Consider the following 25,993-nt stretch of genomic DNA (forward strand, 5'->3'; position numbering starts at 1 on the left):
AGTTATATCATAATGCAAATTGCCTTAATTCTCGGCAGTCTTGTCTGAAGAACCCCCACATGCACCCAAGTTAATGTTGATGCTTGCTAAAATTTGTTTAGCTAAAAAAATTGACTAAAAATAAACTAGCCGCTGGAGAGTTGGGGTTTATCGCATAGTGAATTGTATTACCTTGTTTATGCTACTTTGTTCTCCAACTTTTGTAATCCACTCATTGCATCGTTTATGGTGCACTTTATACTTTTCCTTTTTTGCTTTGCTTAACAACAAAGGCAACCTATAAGTAAATTGAAAACTGTTAATTTGAAAACATTTTACAACTACAAGCTTCTATTACAATATGTGTGTGTGGTCAAAGAATGCTTCAAGACATGGACGTTGAATCTAAAATTGAGTGAAAAATAATCGCAGTGGTAGGGATGAATAAGACCAATTTTAAAAAGCCCTTTGCACGAAGTGTTACATAAAGATGTACCGTACTAAGGGCCTATACTTCTCCCTTGGGGGCTTTCCCCGTGGGGGTGTCTCGCGTTGCCTGCTGGGTCTTGTAGTCTTTGTTTCCTTCTTCGCTGACCGCTGCCAAGTGAGGGCAGAGACAAGGGTGGCGGCGCACTCTGATTGGCTGCCAAAAAACCCCACCCTCCTCTTCCCTAGTCTCTGACTAGCCAGCCGTCTGCCTGTCAAAGCCAGCCTCTAGCGACGCTGCCTCAGTCGCCTCCGCCCGCAGGGATGGAGCGGAGCGGCAGGGCGAAGAGGAGGCGGGCGCCATGTTAGCGCAGGCTCCGCTGTCGCCGCCGCCGCGCAGCAGGAAGGAGGAGGGGACGCCGGAGCGGCGCCCGCGGGGCTTTCGAGGCGGGGCGCGCGCTGAGGCGGCGGCGGCGGCGGGTGGGTCCCCGCGCTGCTGCTGCTGCTGCTGCTGCAGAGGGCGGCGCTGATGCGGGTGGGCGACGGCGCCGCGGGGCCAAGTCGGTGAGGAGGCGGCGGCTGAGGAAGGCGCAGGATGCCGCTGCTGAGCGCCGCGCTGCTGTTGCCTCCGGCGGCTGCCTCCGCTGAGGGAAACGGGCTCCCCCGAGGCTGAGGCGCCCGCCCTGTCTCCCCACCCGCCCCGAGTTTCCGTTACCGCTCCGCCACCGCCTCAGCGGGCCAGCCCCGCACCTCCGCCCTCGCCGCCGCCCTGCCTTTCTCCCTCTCGGGCCCGCCGGGGAAAGATGGCGTGGGTCCTGAAGATGGACGAGGTGATCGAGTCCGGGCTGGCGCACGACTTCGACGCCAGCCTCTCCGGCATCGGGCAGGAGCTCGGCGCCGGGGCTTATAGCATGAGGTGGGTGGAACGCAAGCTGCCTGGTGGTGCTCGCCTGCGGGGCTGTGGATTTGCTCGCCTCTGCCACGGAGGGCTCCTCGGGAGGAGGCGGTGTCGCCCGCCTTGCTCCGGTCTGCTTTCCGCGGGCTCGTCCCAGGTGGGTTCCGCACAGCTTGTTTATAACGAGTTGCAGTCGGTATAAACAAATGGGGAACGAGTTCATTTATAACGACTGCAACTCGTTATAAACAAGCTGTGCGGAAATAACTCCAGTTAGGCCCCTTCTGCAGATGCAGAATAATGCACATTCAATCCACTTTCACAGTTGTTTGAAAGTGGATTTCGCTATTCCACACAATAAAATCCAGTTTCAAAGTGCATTGAAAGTGCATTATTTTGCATGTGTGAAAGGGGCCGGGCGCGGCATATGTGAATCATGGAGCTGACTGATGTTTGAACAGGAAGATCACTAGAGGCGTGCTCTGGCCCAGGGTTGTGAACCGGGCTGACCCATTGTGGGGCTGTACTGATGCCCTTTCACGTTTGTGTAGGAGGAAGGAGGAGCTGAAACGTGTAATGGAATGAAAAGTTTTGGGTAGTGAAAGGAAACCCCATACCACATCCTTTTCTCAGGGGCTGCTGGCCAGACTAGCAGTGTTGCACTAAAAAGTGGGCCCAGAACATTTTAGATGGAGGTGTCCTCTTCTGGGTGCTCTTTCATGACTATCTGAGATTACTTGGATAAGAATGAAGATAGTCTCATTTTTCTGTTCTTTGATGCTTGTAGCATGATTACAGCAATGTGTTTTCTGCACTCTTGTGTATTACATTGGACTTTGAGATTGTTGTGGTCGTACAGAAATTAGCAGTCTGACAATACTATATGATGCTCTGAAATAAAGGATGGCTTTTTTTTAATGAATGCTAGCTGATGGTGGAAGATGAGTTCCTTCAGTGTCAGTGAAGTGGCAAGAAGAGACTAAGGCCCCTTCCGCACATGCAGAATAATGCACTTTCAATCCACTTTCACAATTGTTTGAAAGTGGATTTTGCTATTCCGCACAGTAAAATCCAGCTGCAAAGTGCATTGAATGTGGATTGAAAGTGCTGTATTCTGCATGTGCAGAAGGGACCCAAAGGTCATATTTTTGCTATTTAACTTCTAATTTAAACATTCTGTGAACTCTTGTTAGGGTATATTGTACTGGGTCAGTGTAGCTTTGCATCTTGATGGTTTCAATGTGGTTTTGCAGCTGACAAGTCTTTTCCTTATCACACTGGGGAATCCACACATTTTGTAACTAGTCTGAAATTGTGGTCGCTATTGAACTTTGTCTCTTTCCCAGTTTGGAGCGGGGGTTGTATCTTTCTGATAACTTTCAGTGGCACTCAGATGCAGTCTGCAATCTTGGTGTTTTCAGGCAATTCATAATCACTTTGTTGTGAGCAGATTCAGATTGCATTGTGTTTATGGCTTGCATACATTGATTTGTACAGATTAGTTTAATCTGTAAACCACAATTTCCTAGAAATGTGGGTTTGCTGATAATGCCATCAAGGAGCAGACCGTGCCTTAATCTGAAATGTTTAATCTGAGTTTATCCCTGGCATGTTCTAGTAACAATTTTGTAGGCAAGAATAAATTTTGATACTAGGCATTTTATTTTATTTTTACTCTTCTGTTTCAAGTAATTTCAAATGTTTTGGTGACTACACTGTTTGGTAACATATACAGAATTATTTGGATGAAATAAATTAAGCTAGGTAAAGTTGAAGGCTGATCATAAAACTTATTACTCTACTGAATTAATGCCTGACAATCTAGAGTGTAGACATTAGACATAAATTCCCTGCTATATGTCTAAAATCAGGTAGTTAGAGTGTATTTACGACTTAAAATCAATTTGGTAACCTAATATATTACCAAAGTGGTGTGTATTTAGATGCCTAAGAAACAAGCCATTGCACACTAGCAGCTAAAATTTTTCTCACACATATTTTCTATAATATGGCAAGATGTTTCTGAAAGAGTGAAAGAGTTCATGGTGAACACAGTGGTAGTTTACTTTTCAGTATGGTCAAAATGCTGTTAATTTAGCATGTTCAAAAACATTTTTTAAATCCTGTCAAGCATATTTTCTCTGCCAGTTTGTTTTGAGGTGTTTTTTTTTTCTTATCATGATGATGTTATCATTGGTTCATTTGGGGTTGATTTTACCAACCCTTTGGCAATAGTGAGTATGGTAGAAGAAGAGGATCCTTTCTATTTGAACAAAAAATTTAATGCAAGATGATTGTGGAAGCTGTGTGACAAGCCTATAGGGGGGGAGACTCAGATGTTACCATGCATTCAGATCATCTGAGTAGTTTAATTATCATACATAAAGGCTTTGACTAAAACTGTCCAGATGTGATAGTATTTCGGGGTAACCTGCCAGAACATTCTGATAACCAGAGATGACACCTAATAATAAGGTCACATTTTGGTTAAGTGGAATCCGTTCCAGTAAAGATTTTTTCAGAAGTAGCCAATACTTTGGATTTTGTTTGATGTGTGGATCAGTACTCTAGATTTTATTTGAAGTGTGGTCAGTTACTTAATACTTGCTAGCATACTCATTGATAGATGACATACATTGAAGGTTTGTCTACATTAGATAAATGGTATGTGTACTATTTGTCCATATGGTTTTTTTGTAAATTAATTGAATTAATATTGTTTTGAACTCTCTAAAACTGCTGCTGCAGTAAGATTTCAATATTGAGTTGTTAATTTAAGATGTATTTTTGGTGCAGCTATTCCTTATAGCTGCAAAATTCCTTGTGGCATACAGCAGTAAGTTGCAGTACTGCTGTTGAAGTTCTGCTCACAATCTGAGTTCGATCCTGATAAAGTCAGTTTCAGGTAGCCGGCTCAAGGTTGACTTAGCCTTCCATCCTTCTGAGGTTGGTAAAATGAGTACTCAGCTTGCTGGGGGTAAAGTGTAGACAATGGAGAAAGCAATGACAAACCACCTCATAAACAATCTGCCTAGTAAACATTGTGATGTGATGTCGCCTCGTGGGTCAGGAATGCACCTTTACATTTTCTAGAAGATGCAGCTCACTTCTGTGTCATGCTTTTTTGCTTAAATGTTTATATTATTTTAAGATCAAAATGAGGTCGCTTCTGATTTGTATATAATCTGTTATGAGGTCTGATAACTGTTGATGTGTTTGTAATGGCCTGTGGCTACATAAAAATTCATTCATTCATATATAACCTGTACATTTCACTTGAAGCTTTCTTTAAAGGTTTTTCCCCCTAGACCATTAAACTGAAAAGTGGAAATAATTGTTTGTACAGGAGTAGCTTACTGCATAAATAATAGCTAGCAGCCACAATTAAAGGTTTCCAAGCCTATCTTGATCCCTAGAAATTGAGGCAGATAGCATTTGGTCATGAGTCTTGGTGCTAATAGTTTAAAGGAATCTTTATTTTTTATACTCTTTGATCACTTTTTCAGTAGTTTCTTTAACTTTAGGTAATTAGGGCACTGAGACTGACGGTAGAGGTCAGAGGGACCTGTTTGACAATTATGCCCCTTTGTTTCTAGCATAAGGAAAACAGTGGTTTTTGAGATATACTTTTTTCTTATTTCAGTGATGTTCTGGCTTTACCCATTTTCAAGCAAGAAGATTCTAATCTTCCACCTGATAATGATGCAAAACATCCACCTTTTCAATATGTTATGTGTGCTGCAACGTCTCCTGCTGTCAAACTTCATGATGAAACCCTAACTTACTTAAATCAAGGTGAGCATTGTTCCAGTAAATAAAGTTTTATTGAAATATAGCATTTTAACACATTTAAAATATTTGAAAACATAGTAATAACATCAATTTAAAATTGTTTACATTAAGGAGGTTTTTTAATGCCTAGAGACGTAAAATTTCTGAAAATTATGAATCCACGGAGGGGAACTCTTTGCTAAGAAATTGGTTAGTTTCCTCTCAAGCTTAAACTAGCAGATTTAAAAACATAAGACACCCCTCTATAACTTGGTTTCAATGTAAAATTGTACTATTCGGTATATTTATGGAATTTAAAAATATAAGTGTCTTCATTTTCTGTAAGAAAATTTGCATGTATGCTCAATACTTGAGAAGGAGTTGGGGACTGTTGCACCCTATACTACCATAGCATAAGCATCTTAATTTTTGCCATTTGAGAGGAAAGAAAAGTAAAAGTTGACGGCACTGTATTGTTGCTAAATTATTTACCGTATATACTTGTGTATAAGTCTAATTTTTCAGCCTGCGTGCATTCGTTTCCCACCCAAGGACTAGCGCAGCGTCTGCATCCTTGCCCCAGTCCCACCCAGGAATGCCCTGCCCCGGAATGCCCATCCACGCCCCCGTCGTGCCCCGCCCAGCCCCATTGGTGCTACACCACAGTTTGAATACCACCACCATGGGACCTTGTTACTAAAATTTTTGGATCCAACCACTGATTTTACCTCTTGTGTTTTAGCTTGGTTGCTGGTTGATCTAAGGTTTTTGTACTTTTAAAGTTATTGTTGAGACCATATTGTTTTTGTTGACTCCCTTTTCCACTTACAGAGCTAGTTTACTGTTTTTCTTTGAAATAAATATTCAAAAACATTTAACATACTGATGCCTCAATTAATGTAATTTTATTGGTATCTGTTTTTCATTTTTGAAATTTACCAGTAGCTGCTGCATTTACCACCCTTGATTTATACATGAGTCAATACGTTTCCCCAGTTTTTTGTGGTAAAATTAGGTCCCTCGCCTTATATGCGGGTCAACTTATACACGAGTATATACGGTACATTTAAAGAAACATATTCTTGAGAATGTTGTATATGTCTACAGTATGCATTGGAGTTGTTATTTAATGCTGTCCAAAAATTCATACTATGCATTTTGAATAAAACTACATCATACATCTGTCATCCCAAAAGGGGGAGATATTAAATGAATTTTTTCACTGCTCCCGAAAATTTCCCATTTTCCATTGGAAATACTGAAAAACCATTATTTGGCAGAGCATTTCACTCATGCTAGTCAACAACATATTTAATGGGAGTTTTTTTCAGCATTTGTCTTTGTGGCTTCTGTGCAGTCCCACCACAGACATGAAAGCAAAGCTTTCCAGAGTTTTCCAAGTGCTTAGCGTGCTCACCCGTCCATGATTTTTGGTCCTTGAAGAAATAAAAAGTTCTCGCTCTTTGTGCATGCTACAATGGCATGCTACAATGTTGTTACAAGAAAGAACACCCATGTGACGTAAACTTTTTGAAGTAAGAAGAAAAATTTTGTTGCATCCTACTATTCAGGTAAGGGAGGCATGTTCCACTGGCATGAGATGTGCCTTGCCAATCCAGTACTGCTTATATACCATTCTTGGTACAAACCTGATGTTTTCATATAGTGTGTTTATTATATTACTTTTAAGTAATACATCTAAATGGTATTTAGTGAGGAAATGAGTGTTGCATAAATAACATGCTTGTCTTTTGTTTCCCCTGAAAGGTCAGTCCTATGAAATACGACTGATAGATAATCGAAAAATGGGAGATATGCCAGAGATTGCTGGAAAACTGGTGAAGGTATGTTGTTGACTCTGCCATACTTCCTGTTTCCTTGTGTTTGTCATAGAGACCCTGAATGTGCTTCCAGTACATTTCTGTATTTTGGATCTTTAAAATGCTCATAGTGGAGAGTTTGAGCAGCCAACACAGTCATCTGTGAAATTTCTGATGGCTATGTAGAGCAGATATTACAGATGGAGTGGTGGTCCTCATAACATTAGTACATTCTGTTAAGGTGCAGCAGCCAAGAAAATTATATGCTTCCACATTGGAATATAGTCCCAAATGAATATGAGAATTATTATTTATTTTTACACACTTCCTTGCACTAGGACTCAAGGTCCTACAACAAAGAAGGTCCAGCATGTTGAGTTCTGCGGCGTAGGAATATACGACCCTCCTAACATCTTTTTCTGAGACAGACTATAGCAGAGACAGCCTGTGTATAAAGTTGCTCTGGAATTTCAGCTTTTTGACAAATCTATGTGAAATTTGAAGAGGGCCACAGGTTTAACAGTTACTTTTTTTCTAAGTGTATAGCATGTTTTGTCTTCATTTTAAGTCAGTCCTATAAATTCCATGATGTTGCCCAGTATTAGAGAGAGAATAGGGACAAGGGCATCCAATATATTCAAAAGGTATATTGGAACTAGAAATTTATGCCATTCCAGCTCAAGCTTGTACTTCCTTTGTGTTTAAAATCAGACATGTAAACGTATGAAGTTATGGAAGGAAAATTCATAGTCCATGTGTGGGAATGGTGTGGTAGAATTGAGACCTTCTGCAGGGTATGTTGGCCTAAAATCCTGGCTCTAAAGAAGATGCATAGAATTTAAATTACATGTTTATCTGACTGTTGAGGTTCCTGTTTTGTTTAGTAAAAGGAACTGTACAAGTTCATCACATGTACAAAAGTTTCATGACCCTTAGATGACTCTTAATTCCTAGACCTTTAATCTGTTGATGTCACCTGAGACTTCTAAGTCAGTGTTAAGATCTGCAGTAAACAAAATAATTTAGCGTAAATGTCACTGGGTATATGAGCCCATTTTAAGTGAGCGATACTTGTATGTTTGCAACCCAGCTGTTTTCATCCCATCTTGGCATCAGAAAATAGATTAAAAGGAGAAGCCTGTATTGTAAGTAATCCTTCATGAGAAACCATAGTATTGGGAAGCAGAAATCCATATTAAAAAACTTTTGGCTTCAAAATGCATAGTCTTGCTGCTGGTTGGTAATCATTCAGACAAGGAGCCTCCTTGGTGATCCCATTTCAGAAGAAAGCAGAAGTTCAGGGCATCTTGTTGATGGATTTATAGAACCTGGCACTAATAGGTGACATTTTCATCATTGCAAACCCCAAAGCTACTTGGCCTGAGTAGTATTTCCACCATGTTAAGATGGTCCAGCTGAATCAACACTGCCGTTTTAAGGTAATAGCCAGTTCTGTCATCTTCACCCTGAATAGTCTTGGCTAGGCACATCGATAGTATCTATTCCATTTTCTTATTAATATTGTTTTCCTACTGCCCTTTTTCGAGTTTTCTCTTTTAGCCAGTCCTATAAACTTGCCTGGACTCTCTTCTCCTGAACGCACTTTGGTGGGTTTGGTATGCACTTGGCATTCAAGAGAGGTTAGGGACTGTAACTGTATCCCCAAATTTTGCAGATGTAAATGTTCTCTAGTTTATTCAAAGTTGAATGTCTCACCCTTGCATAAATTGTGTACTTTTCAGGAGAAAAAAATCCAAAAATGTGCAGTCAGTTTGAGAAGAGAGTTTGGCAGTTGGGCCCCTTCCTCACACGCAAAATAATGCGTTTTCAAACCACTTTCACAACTGTTTCAAGTGGATTTTGCCATTCCGCACAGCTTCAAAGGGCACTGAAAGCAGTTTGAAAGTGCATTATTCTGCATGTGTGGAATGAGCCTCGGAGAAGGAGCTCATACCTTTGTAGTATATATGGTGGCTTCACTCCACAATGAACCACATGGTGCTGAGAATTTGTGCATAGAGTTGGCAAATGTATACTGTATTCACCCTAACAATTTTTGCTAATTTCTGTGTGGAATTATTTTTTCACTAGAGTATCATAAGAGTTGTGTTCCACGACAGAAGACTGCAGTATACAGAGCATCAGCAGCTAGAGGGTTGGAAGTGGAATCGTCCTGGAGACAAACTACTTGATTTAGGTATGTGTAGGATTAAGAACATTTGTTCACATGAAGATCATCATTACTGTTACTATGATATTGTTACCTTCAACATGTGAGTCATACTGAATTCACTAACAAAATGCAAAATAGATTACCACAAAGTCCATGTGAAGATCCTCTTATAGCACTATCCCAACTTCTCAAGGAACTGATTTCTGTAAAAATTATCTTTATAGATATTCCTATGTCAGTTGGAGTAATTGATGTACGGACAAATCCAAGCCAGCTCAATGCAGTTGAATTTCTGTGGGATCCTGGAAAACGAACATCTGCCTTTATTCAGGTCTGAAGCTCTGGTCTGGATAACGGTGACTTTTTTATTTATTTATCTTATTTAGCACCAGGAAAAGGTTGAAACTCTGTTCTGTGTAACATGACATTAATTCACAGTCACAGTATTACTTGCATTTTTAATAATTGACAATTGAGAACATAAGAGCAACAGTGAGTCAGATTAAGAATTCCATCTGGTCCCCAGTCTTATATCTGAGCCCACAAATGCAAACAAAGGCTCCAGCCTCCCCTTCCTCCAACCTTTTAAGTTCCTAGTATGGTATTCAGGGAGATGATGCTTTTGAATGTGGAGGTTCCGTTTTTGCTGTTATGATATCTTCTGTTGATGAACATCCTCTATGAATGTATCTGATTATTTTTTACAATTCATCTAAACTGGTAGCATGATTGTTTTTAGTGAAGTCCAGAGGTTAATACTATATATGCCAGTAAGTTAAGATTTCTCATGCAGTTCTAATGTCTGAATTCAAAGTTTGCCTAGGTTGAGTAGATCACAGCATCCTCTTTTCCAAGAAAATCATAACAGTGAGAACCAATCAGCACATATGTTGTGTGCATCTTTCCCCCTACCAGGTACATTGTATCAGCACTGAATTCACACCACGTAAACATGGAGGTGAAAAAGGAGTTGCTTTTAGGATTCAGGTTGACACTTTTAAACAGGCTGAAAATGGAGAATACACTGATCATCTGCATTCAGCTAGCTGCCAAATTAAAGTTTTTAAGGTAAGTGATGTAAGCACAGGTCTTCAGAAATGCTATAGGAGATAAACTTGGGAGTATTATGGCTCATTTTATAGTAGTTTCAACATGCTTTTTGCCTGTACCTTCATTTTTAGCCAAAAGGGGCAGACAGGAAACAGAAAACAGACAGAGAAAAGATGGAGAAACGAACTGCCCCTGAAAAAGAAAAATATCAGCCTTCATATGACACTACAATTCTCACAGAGGTAATAAGAAAATTTCCTGATGGAGAATAAAGTGTACATGGTGTAGTTTAATAAACGCAGTCAGTTAGTCAGGGTGGGATATCAGGTAACTTATTTGACAGATTTCTTCATAAATGAATGACCTGTAAGATGTAGGATCATGTGGAATTAGATAGTCAAGCATTTGAGGATACTTCTCAGGTGTTTTTTAAAAAAAAAAAACTGTTGTAAGATTTATTTTCTCCTTGTCCAGTTTGGGCCCCAGTGTTTCAGGAATTGTTGAATTTATGGGCAGAGCCTCACTGGGGTTTTGCATTTCTTTTTATTTAAACACCAGTGAGTTTTCCATAGCTTTCTGAAGATCACTGAAGTTTTTTAAAGGCTTTGAAATTTTTCCTCACTGTATAATGAAAACAAATTGATCCACATCTTTGATGTTTGTCCAGATGAGGCTTGAGCCTATAATTGAAGATGCAGTTGAACATGAGCAGAAAAAGTCCAGCAAGCGGACTTTGCCAGCAGACTACGGTGATTCTCTGGCAAAGCGAGGCAGTGTAAGGGACTTCTGCTTACTTTTCATTGTGCAAGTTATCTTGTGCAGTGTTAGATATAGGACCAATTTCCTTTACTAAAGTTAACCAAACAAACAAACCAAATGTTATCTGCCATGGCTTAATTCATGTTTGCTAACCTGCAAATTACTTCAGGCATATGTCTAGGAGAAATACTTCCTAAATCTAACACATAAGAAAAATGTTAGCAATCCTGTTACTCTTATTAATAAAAGTGAGAGATTCAGTTTACTCATGAAAAGGCTGTATTGAATAGCTATGCTTTTGAGTGCCATTTTCTCACATGTCATTAATGGATTGAGATGTAGCAGTGTCGTTGAGTTAAAGTTGTATTTTTAATGTGTTTTCACACAGTTTTCCAGTCCTTGAGTGCCATAAAATATTTGCAATAGTGATAGGTTTTTCTGATTTCTATTTCTATTTCTGATCAGAATATTGTTTAAGAGAGAACTTACTGGGAACAAGTGATATTAGATGGTGTTTCCTTGGATGGAAATTAAGACCAGAGTATGAATATAAAGATAAAATCATTAAGCCCCTTGAGAGAGGCTCTTCTAGGAAGTAATGTGCTGCAGTCAAATATATGTAGCTTCTAACTGTAAGCCTTCAAAAATTCTGATTTACTAAAACATATCTTAAAAGTCTTAATTAGCTACCAGAGGTGCCTAGCTTAAAAAGAGAGTATGAACTAGGTGCTATGGAACCTGAAGTAGGTGGAAGGGAGAAGCTTTAGCTATTCAAAAATAAACCTAAATATTTAGGGACCATAGGACTTTTTTGTTCACATTTTCCTCTTAAAATACAATTGCTCTTCTAGAGTGGACTAACTTTGACTGAGACTATTCAGTTTTTCAATGTGAACTTCAGTTAATCGGTGGTATCCTGAGAAAAGATTTCAGCAAAAGTGTAAACTAAAAGCAAATGCTGTTTCAGAACCAAAACAGCTGGGGCTGAGTAAGACACAGGACAAAAGATCGGCACCTGGAGGCAGGCAGTATATGCTTCTACAGATTTATGGTGCGGCTGTAGTGTGGAGTTCATATCTTATGTCTGGAATACCTATTTGTTTTGTGGAGAATAGTATGCAAGGAAGAATAAAACCAAGAATTACACCTACCTTAGAAGTGGAGCTTCATACAAATAAGAGCCACTCCACTTACCCCTCCCCAGCCAGTGCCTCAGCCGTGTTGAGTGCTCTCCTTTTTATTTATTAAGGACTAGGTGGGGTACAGTCACAGCACTCTAATGCATTTCCCTGGTCTATCATGGCTCTTTTCTTTTTAAAAAAAGCCCTTTGTGAATGGCATCAAGGGCTGTGTGTGTGAGAGAGAAAGATGTTACTGTCAGTAATCAGTCTTATCCCCACTACTGTTTCCCCTAGCCCAGTGGACTGCTTTTGTAGATTTGAGGATGTATCCTGAGTACCAAGTTTTAGTGACAAACAAGATGACCATCACATCACATTCATACCCTGCTTGTGAGCTTCCAAAGGCACCTGATCACAGTCTTCTCCATCAAGGCAATTCTTACATGCTTTCCCTTGCATTAAATCCAGCATCGTTAAATAGTTCTGTCATCACAACTTGTCTCTAGAGCTAGAAAATAGGGGCTTAAATTTCACACCCTATGTACTTCTTTTTTATATAATTGAGGGTTTGGGGACCACTTAGGTTGTCACTAGGCATTTACTTGGCCTGTTACAAGGGGAACATAGGCTTGATGGAGCCACAGATAAGGCTAGATGAAAACAACGAAGAAACAGATTTATTCCAGTGATATGTACAGCTTGGTTGGTTCTTGGTTTTCGTTTTTTTTCATTCCTCTCAGTATTACAGTAACAAAGTTTCTGAAGTCCTGGGCCATCCAAGCACTGACCAGACCTATATCTGCTTGACTTAAGTAAATTTACTCAAGAGCCTATGGAACATACCCTGGGAATTAGAAACAGGAAGTAGGAAAGCACAGTGTTCAGGCATGTCTGCTCATGACTGCTCACAAACATATATTGGGGGATATCCTTCAGAATTCAAAAAATCCCTTAACTGTTGAGCTTTTCTGTTCCCTGTTTCTGATCAGATGGTTTGTAATACAAGAGAGCAACATGCCATTTTATTCTGCTGATAGTATTTACTAGAGATTAGAATCATATCCACTTTTTTGGATGCCTTGAATTTTAAACAAAATGGGAGTTGTGAAACAATGCATTCTGAATTCAGACTTGAAATCTGCTTTTATTGTATGTTTTTGTAGCCCATGCTGAGCCAGCTTGGTTCTCAAAGCAGCTTACAAAGGTTAAAAGTCCAGTAAATTGATAATACTTTAAATCATAAAATCAGTAAGCTGATTGTCCAAATCTTGTAAGCAGTGGGAACTTAAATCTCACACCCTATGTACTGCTTTTTTATGCATTTTTGGTAGTTGTACCTATTTTTTTAAAGCTTTGTAGTAGCATGGGACCAGGGCCAGAGCAAAGGGGAACTGCGCCTGGGGCACGCATGTGCCCTGTGCCCATCCCCCCCCCCCCCCCCGCCCCAGAACATCCCTTCCACGCCCCCACACAAGTGCATGCCAGGTGCGTCGTGCACCCCCTTGGCGCTATGCCACTGCATGGGACATGAAAATAGTTCCTCTCTGCTACTTCCTGATGTGAAACTGAATTGGAATCCTGGTTGTGAGATGTGGGTCTGAACTCAGAAGTTCCTCATTTTGCAAGGGCTCAGAAGTTTCTTGTAGCGTGCGTGAATTGAGTCACTCTGAGACCTGTCTTAACAATTAACCTGTGATGTTGCCATCAGTCTACATTTGCATCATACACTTGAAATGTTTGAATTTTTATTGAATTTCATATTTTCTATGGGCATAATTTTGCTCGAGGAACTCAATTATATTTTTATAAGAGTACCTGAAAACCTAGGCTCTTTGCACACTTCATTTACAAGTAGTTTCTGGGTATTTGCCTTCAAAGCAAACCCAGCTTTAACGAACATAATTTTTGCAAGTTAGTTTAAGGGTAGTACCAAGGACAGTAATGAACCGTAACAGTCTGAAATGTGCAGCGTATCTTGCATGGATTAGTTTTTCAGTGCAAAGCAGCTGAATTGCTGAGTAAAGAAAAAAATCCCTTTATTAGAAGTTTTATTTCACCACTGACTTTTCTGCAGTTGCTTACTGAACTTTGAATCTGTGCTTTAGAAATATTGTTTTGACTGTGTTTTGAATTATCAATCTGTTTAGTCATTACTAAGTTCATTTTTGTCATGGGACAAAAATCTTAGTGTCCATTAAACTACAATACCCTATTGTTTTATGTGCATGCATAAAAACAATAAGTAGGTACTGAAAGTTGTAGGATTTTTTTAACATCTGTCTTCTTGGAGCTTGATGTGTAGCTAACAGTATAGCTAAATCTTTGTAATGCTTCTCTCTAGTGCTCACCGTGGCCTGATACACCTACTGCATTTGTGAACAGTAGCCCTACCCCAACTCCAACTTTTTCCTCTACTGCACATACTACTTGCAGTGTCCCAGACAGGTATGTTTATGAACTTCAATATTGTTTTTAAAAAAATCGGTGTCTCATTCCCAGAAAAGAAATTCAAGGAAAGTACTTAATGTTATGTAAACAGCATTGGCTTTGGATTCCACTTTCAGGATTGGGTGCATTCCAACAACTAGGGACGTTGGTTCTGGGATAAATAGAACTAGGTGCTGCTTACCTGCTCTTACTGCTCTGAACCCTGTTCTGCAAACTGACCCAAGCTAGCTTACACTAGCCCCATTCAGAGCATCAGATACTCAACAGATACCCAACAGATTAATGCACAAACTAATTCCTGTAGGCTCTACTGCCTAGACCTGCTGCAGGAGCCTATCAAAATCTGTATTAGTCAGTACTATCACAGTGAAAGCCTTTCAGGACCTTGGCTTCTCATATGTGCAAACCCCTCCCCCCCAAACCCACCTGTATGCTCCACCACAGCAGTCACGCAGTGGTGCAGGGCCTCCTGCAGGTGCCAACCAGCAGATAGGCAAGATGAACAACTACTTATATGTGTTTATTCTCTGATGTAACCCCAACCTTATGAAATAGTCCGCCTGATGAGGTCAGGAAGGGTCTTTTTCTGCAATAATTAGAGCTGTACTATAATGGAATGCCTCAGAAAGATGTTTTGGTCAAGGTACTGCGGACATGTGTAATGCATATTACCTGTTGCTTATACATATGATCCTAATATGTATTGTTTTGTATCGTTGAACATGTCATGTTGGTGCTTAAGATTTGTTTCAACTCCATTTTCAGATTTGCAGTACGCACCCAAATGTTTTATTTACTGGATATCCATCTTGTCGACTGAATTTGACTTCCACTGGGTCATCTGCCTGGAGCCTCAATGAGAAAGGCTGATTAATAACATAGATAATATAAAACCACAATGAAATTGTTTTTGATTTTGTCTTCTCTTGTTTAGTAATTCATCATCTCCAAATCACCAGGGAGATGGAATTCCACAAGTGTCTGGAGAGGTGAGGACAGATTTCTCATGCCACTAAAATACAATGAATATTCATTTGTATTGTCCTGAAAAATCTTTCAATTATACATTGTCTTTTAAAATGTGCAAGTAAGTAATCCTAATTGGCTGGTGGGTTTTTTCCTCCTTCTGCAGCAACTTCATCCTTCAGCCACAATCCAGGAAGCCCAACAGTGGTTGCTAAAACAAAGATTTTCTTCTTACACAAGGCTGTTTTCAAATTTCTCAGGTATTTAAATTTTGTTCATTTCATGTATTAATAATGCATAACCTTATGCAAATTTCTACTAAATCAAAAAAGTTCACAAATTCTTGATTTACAAGTATGTTCGAAATAACTAAGTCTGTCAGGCAACTTGGTACCTTACTCATTTAAAATTTACCATTTCCATTTTTGTACACAATATACACTTTACACTTAATGAGAACTTGTGCTCTGAATACAGGCAATGAACTGGTGTATGTTTCAAAATTGTAAAATTAAAATTGGATTATTCAAAGTTGTAAAACCAATAGAGGGAAATTTCTTTTCCTTTAGAATATGTATGAGATGCCATAAACCTCAGTCCTCTTTAGTCTCTTTCAGATGTTTTCTTGCAGGTGCTTTAGTCTCAACTACTTTGCCCTTGAAGCAATAAACAGACTCTGTATTGTTGATCAGTAGCGTTTATTGGTAGGCATCAAAACACCCACCTTGACAAAGCCAGTTCTGGTGAATCTGGCTTTTGCTATCTCCTTTATTCTCATGTTCGTCCCCCCCCCCCCCATTTTCCCAATAAATGTAGGAAAGAGTTAGTTTGGAGCTAGTTTGGAGCTGAGGAATGATAGATAGAGATAGAGAGCCACCTGGCATCCGGCCCCAGGAGACAAGGGAAACAATCCTGGTTCTCATGAGACCAAAGTGTCATGGAAAAGCCTAGTTATCTACTCAGCGTGTGAAGCCATAAAGTGAAGATCAAGGAAAGAATGCCCCGGAATGGCAGTGGTAACATATAGCAGGCTGGTTACATATATCTTATAGCAGTTACATTGAATTAGGAATGCATCTCAATCACCTAGATACGATCCCCCTGACACCCTTTTCTGCACTTCTTCAGGGATCATTGCTTTTTAGATAGGGCAGCCTGCACTGTATGCAGCATTCCAAATCCACCAGTACTAGAGATTTGGATACTGGTCACATGTAGTCCCTTTCTTAATATAATTCCTAGCATGGAATTTGCTTTCATCACTGTTACAGTGTACTGAATTTTCATTGAGCCAGCCACCACAGTCCGAAGAGCTTTTGCGTAGTGTGTGCATGAAAGTAGCATTATATTACACGTGCCTCACTTTTCTCTTCCATCACATCTCCTTTGCTATTCTGTCGCCCAGTCATTCAGTTTTGAGAAATGTTTTTGGTGTTCTTAATCATCGCTAGTAAAATCAGGAAGGCCCGACAGAGCCCCACCAGCTCTGCCAGCTAATTCTTATATATTATTAACCGGATACTCTACTCATTATTTTGTTCTTATGTCCTAAATTTTCTGATGCCTATTATCTGCACTTTGTTATCTGTTTTAATCTGTATTTTTGTAATTTTAATTCTTTTGTGCCTTGCTGGTCAATGACCGTAAATAAATCGACTGACTGGTGTTCTTAATCTGCTTGGATTTTCACCACCAAAATTAGTGTTATCCCCAAACTCTAATGAATTCAAAATGCATAAGTTCCAGATTTTTTTTTTCTGTTGTTACACTTATTATTCTTTAGCATCAAAATATTTTTTCCCTTTACTTGACATTCTCATGAGTGGCATGCTTACCAGGGAGGGCCTTCTGTCTGAATTCTTCCCTACCAAGTGATGTGATGGGATTAGGTCTTCTATCCCTCCCTTCATGCCTTCATCAGGCAAGACCCAAACAAGCAGTTCTGCACATTGGTTTTTGAGTGGCGGTTAGTTGCTGCTTGGGATGTTGAACTGGGTAGTATGACTCCTGTGGCTTGACTTATATTGGCTACATTCTCCTCTCTTAGTATCTGCAAGTTTTTTTTCCCATCCTGGAAAGGTGTGGTCCAAAACCCAGCGCAGCTTCTTGAAGTTTTTCTTTGGCTCTGAATAGAGGGGAAAAAGAAAAGCAGATGTAGTCTTGCCTTAGATCCGAGCACTGCCAATATGGGAGGACAAAAGGGAAAGAGGAAAGCAGTAGGAAACTGCAGCTTGAAATGGCGAATGTGTGGCGTGCTGTGACAGGGAAGAGGCAGGGATTGAAAGAAACTAACATTCATCCCTGCCTATAACCTTTCAAAAGATATAGCTTAGGCATTTAGATGCCACTTAGTTGAATGTAGATTTTAGCTATCTAAAGAATTGTCGGCAGAACACTGTATTTGAAAAACCTGAGACTATCTGCATGCAAAGCAGATGAATTTGCTGCTGAAACATGCCCCATTTCTGAGGTTCAGCCATTTGCTTGGCACACAGAAAGTCCCCGGTGTGAGCTGCATTTACAGTTATAGGATCCAGTAGTAGATTCTAGGGAAGAACTTCTACCTGGGACCCTGGAGAGCTGCTGCTAAAAAAGACTAGGCGGTTTACTGATCAGATTAGTAGTGTCATTTCTCTTGTATGTAGATGAAGTGAATTTGTTTGGCAGTTATGGTTGACCTGGCTGGCGGCCATCTTGAGTCTTATGTGTAGATGTTAGACATACAACAATTGAATTTGAAAACCTTTTCCACTGATGCCCTGAAAACAGTAGTTTTATCAAACAGATGGTTGTGCAAGCTTTTTTTTAGCTAAATGCCACTAGGATGCTGACAAAGCCTCTGGAAAGCATTAGACAACAATAGAATTACCATCTTTTATGACAGGAAATAATCTGGTATGTTCTTTCTTTAAAAGAGTAATCAGCTTATATGATTGTCCATTTAATCTTATTTAAATATGTGAGCATATCTTGCTAGTGTGCTCTAAGCCTGAATACAGAGTGTGGTCAGATAGAACATGGAATCTTACAGCCACAAGAGTTTAGTATGCATGGTGTTCCCAAAAACCAAATCTGTTATAACACCAAAATAATGAATTGTGGCAGCTGTGGTTTTCAGCAGCTGGGAACGGTTATTCTGTGTGCTTTTAAAGGTGCTGATTTATTGAAGCTGACAAGAGAAGACTTGGTACAAATCTGTGGTCCAGCTGATGGAATTCGGCTATACAATGCACTTAAATCAAGGTAAATAGTATTCTGGTATTAACTGTTTCATTTGTGTAAGAGATTCTGGCATAGATTAGAGGGGTTTGGGAGATAATTAATCTAGATGTTCAGTTGGCATATGCCTGTGTGAGCTCATGCAGGAGTTGTAAGTACTGTGCTCAAAAGAAGAATGTTTTGTTGTACACCTTCAGGGCAGGCCACAGATATGATGCAGGCACTGATGAGCTCAAAGGTAGACTGTAAGACTGGTAGCAATGCAGTTGGGCAGTACTGATTTCTTGGAAGACGGATGGGTTTGTTGCCAAGAGACAAATCTTCTCATTTAGGTGAGCTATAACCAACCTAAAGTTCTTGAGGTCATGGCTACTAAATATTAACAGTTGCAGATTTCTAACTATGAATTAAGCTGGCATAATAGATGACGTTAACTTGCTGTTACTTCTGTTACTCCAGTAGTTGTGTTACAGAATTGCGCCATATATCAGTGTCTTAACTGCTTTATTTTAAATTTCAAGATTAATTCATCCACATCCGATAATCTCAGTGGTTCTGAGATGAGTCACTACACTAAACAATTCTTGACCGTTTGCATCAGATTTTTAGTAGGATGCAAAGTAGTAAAGAATAATGTTGAAAGTAAGATAACTGACGGAAGTAGATCCATTACATTCTGTACAGGGTATTGATTTATTACCGTTATATTCCAGGTCTGTTAGGCCACGGCTAACAATCTATGTATGCCAGGAGCAATCAAGGAGCATACAACTGGAACAGCAAGACTCAGGCAGTGCAGAGAGCAGGAATGGTGCAATATATGGTAAATCTTGGCAATATCCCCTAATCCTCAGTCACTACAGATTAGAGGAGTGCTGTTTTTTCATAACGTAAAGCCATCTTTCAGTAAGCCACCACACTGCAGACTTTTAGGGCGAGAAGGATGGAACTAACATCATTAGAAAGTGATGGGAGAATATTAGCACCACTGGCAGTTTTGAAAATATGGCTTGGATCCTTTGGGCATTTTCTGCTAATAGGAAGGAGGCAGATTTTTGTCAATATCCCCACCCTGGTTTCTCCTGTCATTCTGTTCCTGGATATCTCGTAATTCAGGAACAGCATTTTAAGATTCTGACACAAAGGGAAGAAAAATCATATTTGAGGAATGTGGAAGGAATACTTAAGGATCTCTTTATTTCAGTTTATCATGCAATCTACTTGGAAGAAATGGCTGCCTCGGAAGTCACTCGCAAGCTTGCTTTGGTGTTCAATATTCCTTTGCATCAGATCAATCAGGTTTACAGACAGGGTCCTACTGGCATCCATATCATTGTCAGCGATCAGGTAAATCTTACTTTTTCCTCTTGTTTATTCAGTGTTCTTGAATGAGATTTCCAATCATTCATATCTATAGTAAAAGGTTACAGCTGAGGCCCATGTTGTGTTTTATGGATTTATTTTATTTAATTTATACTCCCATTTTTTTTCTACAATGGAGAACCAAAGTGTCTTACAACATTCTCCTAATTAGGGATACAAGTTTTGAGGCCACATAAATTATTTGTAGAATGTGAATCTGCAAACAAAGAACTATAACAACTGAAAGGATAGATTATCTTTTCATATAGGGTTGTGTGCTGCTTAAAGTTCAAGTGTCTTTGGACCATTCTGCACGGGCCAGGGAAGCAGCTGCACACCGGGATAAATGACCCCGGTGCAGCCCTGGGGCTGTTTGCATGCTTCCATCCGGGCAGCCCTGGAGCTTCTTCAGCTCTCGGAGGTGCCTTCACATGGAGGCATGGCCTTTTTGTTTTTAAACGTGCCTTCCCTGCGCAACTCCGCAGGGCCGAGGGGACACGCCCCTGGGACCATGGCAACATCTTGGAGGGCAGGAGGCATGTCCCCTCATCCCTGCGGAGCTGCACAGGGAAGAAAAGGTAAGTTGAAAAGAAAAAAGGATGTGCCTAAAAGCAGCGCCTCCCACCCAGTGCCGTTCGCTCGGCCCCAGGTGCAAAACGGTGTTTTTTTACAAATATGCTCATTTATCGAGTTTCAAAACCACTGTTTCCCCACCAGTTGAGAGGGAAAGCACACTGTTGCCGCGTTTCGAAGGTGGCAGCTGTGAGAAATCCCCCCCACCCACCCACCCACTGGTGTTTTTACCAGGCCAGCACCAGTGTCTTGGGCCTATGCGGAGTAGGCCTTTGAGTGAATGTCAAATGTACATATACTCATGTATAAGTCGACCCGCATATAAGTCAAGGCACCTAATTTTACCACAAAAAAACTGGGAAAACTTATTGACTCGTGTATAAGTCGAGGGTGGAAAATGCAGCAGCTACTGGTAAATTTCAAAAATAAAAATAGATACCAATAAAATTACATTAATTGAGGCATCAGTAGGGTAAATGCTTTTGAATATTTATTTCAAAGAAAAACAGTAAACTAGCTCTGTAAGTGGAAAAGAGAGTCAACAAAAACAATATGGTCTCACCAATAACTTTAAAAGTACAAAAACCTTAGCTGAACCAACAACCAAGCTAAAACACAAGATTTAAAACCGTTCAAAACTGGATTTTTGGTCAGGAGAGGAATGTTTATGTTAGCAGTACCAACATTTCAGAGTATCTTTAGGAGACCCTCCTGATGATACCACCCAGGTTTGGTGAAGTTTGGTTCAGGGGGTCCAAAGTTATGGACCCTCAAAATGTAGCCCCATCTACTATTAGCTCCCATTGGAAACAATGGGGGATGGGGGCACCCCCAAAGTTATGGATTCCCTAAACCAAACTTTACCAAACTTGGGTGGTATCATCAGGAAAGTCTCTTGAAAAATCCCTGAAATTTTGGTGCTGCTAGCACAGGGGTAGGGAACCTGCGGCTCTCCAGATGTTCAGGAACTACAATTGGCCATGCTGGTAGGGGCTGATGGGAATTGTAGTTCCTGAACATCTGGAGAGCCGCAGGTTCCCTACCCCTGTGCTAGCATAACAACTGCGCCCCTGGTGGCCAACAAAGTAAAAACCCTAAAATATTTTTTTAAAAAATACACCTGAATCGCATATAAGTCAAGGGGGGCTTTTTCAGCACAAAATATGTGCTGAAAAATTCGACTTATATGTGAGTATATACGGTATATATTGACTAGTTTGAATTCTTGCTTAAAAGATACAATTTCATGTATGTTCTGAAATTTAATTGTAGCTTTCAAGTTACTGACAGCATGCAGGGACCCTGTGACTTGAGGGTTGAAAACTGTCATTGGTCCCACAGATGTGCTGCTTGTAGTAGTCACTGGGGACACATTTCCTTACACTGAATAGACAGCACAAGACCCTTGGGTGCCTAAAAGAAAAATACCTATAAGCCATAGCACTGTTGGATGTTGTTCACATGCTGTGGGCTTTATTGGGCAAGCATGATCAGGAAAATCTTCATCTCTGAGCAGCGCTGCAGCAGAGATGTTTGGAGGAACAGCAGTTGAAATGAACCGCAGGTGAAAGGATCCTGAGCCCTGTTCTCAGTGTGCCCATTTTGTGAATGTGATGTGTGACGCACTGGCATTTAATTGTTTTTTTTTCCTAGATGGTGCAGAACTTTGAAGATGAAAGTTGCTTCTTAGTTACCACAATAAAAGGTATGTTTCTATCAAAATGGATAAAGTCTTCAATGTGCAATATGATCTCAAAGGCTTGAGGTTATTCATTTGAGTTACAATGGTAGGGATTCAAAGATTTTAACCACATTTCCCATTTTTCCTTGTCATTTTGACTTTGTATGACTGTACCCTGGGGATAATGGTTTTGATGCAGAGATAAGAGGCATCATCCTGTTTTTGTGAGAGGCTTCTTAAGAGATTTCCCTTGCCACCAGAACTCTCAACCTACACTGGAAATGCTCACATTTCAAAAATAGTTGGATCAAATAGACATTGAAAGGACACTAGATTTACTGTTCAGCAAATCTTGGAAGTGGGCAACACTTACCCACTTTTGGGGACAAGTTAAGCAGAGCCTTATTCTGCTTCCTCATATATTTCACTGAAGAGATCATTGGAGGAAAGGCATGATAAATATGTACTAGATTAATAACTCCACTAGAAAGCAACAAGATGTTGGTTGATTTGTGCAGAAAGGAGCCCTCCTCATCTGCTATTCTTGAGTTAGGAGGAAGAAAAAAGGTTGTTCACCAGTCTTAAACACATCTTAAACACATCTGTGGCCAATGAGACTGTTTTTGGGGGAAGAGGCTATTAAAGGTGATATGATGCAGATGATTGAAGGAATTTCAGCTACGCTGAACTTGCATGCAGGATTTTAGCATTCATAAATCCAACATTTAGGAAACAGCATATTCTTAAGTGTTCCTCATATTGCAAGGGATTAACGTGACAAGACCAGACCCCGATATAATCAGGATTTTGACAACAGATCTTATTCTTGAGGTAGCATTCTTGTATCCCTTCTGATCAGTCTAGTCAGAGATAAAGAGATATTATGGCCACCACCATTTGAGGACTTCTGTTTAGGTGCTAACTACAGCTAGAATATTGATGCTGCCAATAGCAAGCTATTTGTGGCGTTGACTTTGCCATTGTCTCCATTTGTCATACTATTGCCAGTATTTCAGTAATCTTATCTGGCCTGCTTGTGGGGAGAGAACAATCCTAATTTTGGAATAGGAGCATCATCCAGAAAGATTGCAACCCAGAAATCACAAGGAGATTGAGACTGTGAAGGACAGCCAAGAAGGAGCTAGAAAATATTAATTGTAAAGATGTGTTGCTGGTAACCAAGATAATTCATACTATAGTATTCTCTGTTACTATGTATGGGTATGAAAATTGGCCAGTGAAGCAAGATGACAGGAAAAAATGAATTCCTTTAAATGTGATATTGGAGGAGTTTTCTGGATACTGCAGACCACCAAAAGACAATAAGTGTGTTCTAGATCAAACCAAGTCTGAACTCTCCCAAGAAGCTAAAATGACTGAACTGAAGCTACCGTACCGAACAGACAGTAATGCCAGCAAAAGTTAAAGGAAGCGCCAACATGAGACGGATTGACTGTATAAAGGAAGCCACAGCCCTCAGTTTTCATGCCCAGAGTATGGCTGTTAACGATAGGACATTTTGGAGGACATGGATCCGCAGGGTTGCCATAAGTTGGAAGTGACTTGACCTCACTTAAGACACACACACACTTAAAGGATGGTGAAGTTTTGGTAACCCATGGAGGTACAGTTTTGACTAGCATGTGTTCAAACTGGGGTTTTCAGTGGGGAGAAATCTGAATTACTCTTCAGCTGTGGTTGGCAATGAGAATAGTGATCCAGAACCCATTTATGAGCAGAATGTCATTCCCTGGATCTGGACTAGGTGACTTTGACAGGAAATGAATGAAAAGCTGCTCCTTTTTGTTTTTGCACTTTCCTTGAGACTGAAAGGTTTAAAAATCGTATTGAAATGGATTTTTACATTCCTTCCTGTAACCAGCTATTATGATTTTAAATTATGCCAGTCTTATTGATGCTCACTTTCTCCTTTTACAGATGAAAATGGTGAAGGCTTCCATATGATTTTGAAGTGATCTTGCCATCCCTACGATGGACTGCGATTCCAGTATAGAATGAAGTCCTGCTCAAGAATGACCAATTAGCATCCAAGTCTCTTCAGGGATCTGAGTTCACCATATAGAATGTTTCATATTGAAAACACAAGTTGATCTTTCTAATGAGCTGTTTAGTTGATGAACTTATCACTGCCATAGCCAAATGTCCTCATAAGAGGTATAAACGCCATGACAGCTTATGTACAGGCATGGAAAAAGCAAACAAAGGGGTTTGCCCTTTTTGAACTAAGGCAAGCTATGGCCAGTAGATGCAGTGTCTAGAAGCAGTACTGCTTTCCTGTTACACTGTATCCAGTTTGAATGTAACTTATTCTGGGCATTTACCTTTCTGTGCCAGTTTGTCTATTACTTGCTTGTACCTTATGCTGATTTTTTTTTATGTTAGCAGAGCACATAGTAATTTGTGTGGAGATGAGTAGCAATCAGGTTTTTGGGTCTTGAAAGTTAAAGCTGGTAAAACAGCATCTGTGTAAAGTGTGTATAAGCGTGAATGTAAGAAGTGCAAACGTCAGAGTTGGACTTGAGTAAAAGTCCTAGCCAGATGAAAACGAAGCATGCAGCAAAATGCATTACCACTCGTACCTACTTGATAGGATTGGTATAAATCCTGTGAGGTACAATATTTTGTTTTGTAATGGATCCATTGAAAAAGATCTGCCTATGCATCATGTCTTTCAGTTTTTCTATGAAGCACTGTTGCAGTTCAGGTTTTTCATTTTTTAAAACTACCTTTTTAAATAGTGATGTTGGGACTTTCTCATGGAGAAAAAGGGAATGGCAGACAATAAAGGGGCAATATTGAAGCACTGAACAAGAATCCAGAAATTACTCAAACACTAAACCTACCAATTGCTATTTTTAATTATATAATAGCGTCTTCCCATGATTGTCTGTGTGTGAACTGTCAATTCATCTTTTTTCTGTCTAACCTCTTACAGAGCAAACAGTGCCTCTTTCATACAACCAAATACTTGACTGGTAGATATACATTGTAATGAATTAACCGCAAAAATGCTCTTAAGATCTGAAAATCAGCAGTAGTTCCTGAATTATGTATTAGAGGTACTTGATGGAGATTCAAAGTACACAAGTATGGTCGTTGAATCAGATAATTCAGTCTTGAATGATCTTGTGAAAACTTGAGTAGAAAAGCAGCATCATGTTTTTAAAATGTCATTCCCAGTTAAGTATTCCAGACTATGTGCTTAGCAAAAAGTTAACGCTTTTTTTAAATGAGTAATTTAATTACTTAGAATGAATGCTTGGTTTCCCCCCACCCCTTTCATAATTCTAGACTATTCTGCACTGACGGGGAGAGGGAGTGGTATTTGTGAGCCTAGTTTAAATATTTTGAATCTTTCTGCCTATAAAATATTTTTGGTTGTATTGAGGTGTCTTGAATTGACTTGTCTTCTCAGCACCATTTCCCAAATTTGTGGAGAATCTTTGCAAAGTCACTAAATTTTAAAAGCTATTAAGAATTGTATAGTAAATTGGTTCACTTGGATTTAATTATGGCACCAGCAAATTGTTTTTGTTTTTCAACAGGATGTACACATTTCAATTTCAGTAAAAACTTTTTCCAATAACTTGACAAGTTTATTTCCCCAAATTTGTGGTTTGAAAAAATCTAGTAAGAGATATTAGAATTGCAGGTAATATAGAGGTAATGATTTGGAGAAAATATGTCACCCTGCCCACCTATTTTTTTATTGAACTAAGGATATGATAC

General features: G+C 39.8%; 2 protein-coding genes across 4 annotated transcripts in view; one reads left to right on the forward strand and one right to left on the reverse strand.

Moving 5' to 3' along the window:
* The first annotated feature begins 702 nt into the window (after positions 1–702).
* Positions 703–25,850, forward strand: UBP1 (upstream binding protein 1). 3 transcript variants are annotated; one of them, XM_048511876.1, is made up of 16 exons: positions 704–1,321; positions 4,944–5,095; positions 6,839–6,915; positions 8,983–9,088; positions 9,289–9,395; positions 9,980–10,132; positions 10,246–10,356; positions 10,782–10,889; positions 14,336–14,439; positions 15,377–15,431; positions 15,575–15,668; positions 18,561–18,651; positions 19,341–19,450; positions 19,832–19,974; positions 22,216–22,267; positions 24,182–25,850. In XM_048511876.1, the coding sequence occupies exons 1-16, from the start codon at positions 1,209–1,211 to the stop codon at positions 24,217–24,219; spliced, it is 1,614 nt and encodes a 537-aa protein (XP_048367833.1). In that variant the 5' UTR covers positions 704–1,208; the 3' UTR covers positions 24,220–25,850. The 3 variants fall into 3 exon arrangements, 2 of the variants coding, with proteins under 2 accessions (XP_048367833.1, XP_048367834.1); XR_007245828.1 differs by lacking the exons at positions 22,216–22,267; positions 24,182–25,850 and adding an exon at positions 18,825–18,959 and having other exon boundaries at positions 703–1,321; positions 19,832–19,858; XM_048511877.1 differs by lacking the exon at positions 10,782–10,889.
* FBXL2 (F-box and leucine rich repeat protein 2) overlaps positions 15,350–25,993 on the reverse strand; it is a 31,608-nt gene continuing 20,964 nt past the window's right edge. Inside the window, exons 16-17 of the transcript XR_007245829.1 lie at positions 17,244–17,533; positions 15,350–15,619 (exon numbers count right to left, since the gene is read on the reverse strand). The gene's annotated coding sequence lies outside the window, so the exon portion shown is untranslated. The remainder of the gene's footprint in view (positions 15,620–17,243; positions 17,534–25,993) is intronic.

Source organism: Sphaerodactylus townsendi, linkage group LG11 (genome assembly GCF_021028975.2).
Source record: "Sphaerodactylus townsendi isolate TG3544 linkage group LG11, MPM_Stown_v2.3, whole genome shotgun sequence".
Classification (NCBI taxonomy): domain Eukaryota; kingdom Metazoa; phylum Chordata; class Lepidosauria; order Squamata; family Sphaerodactylidae; genus Sphaerodactylus; species Sphaerodactylus townsendi.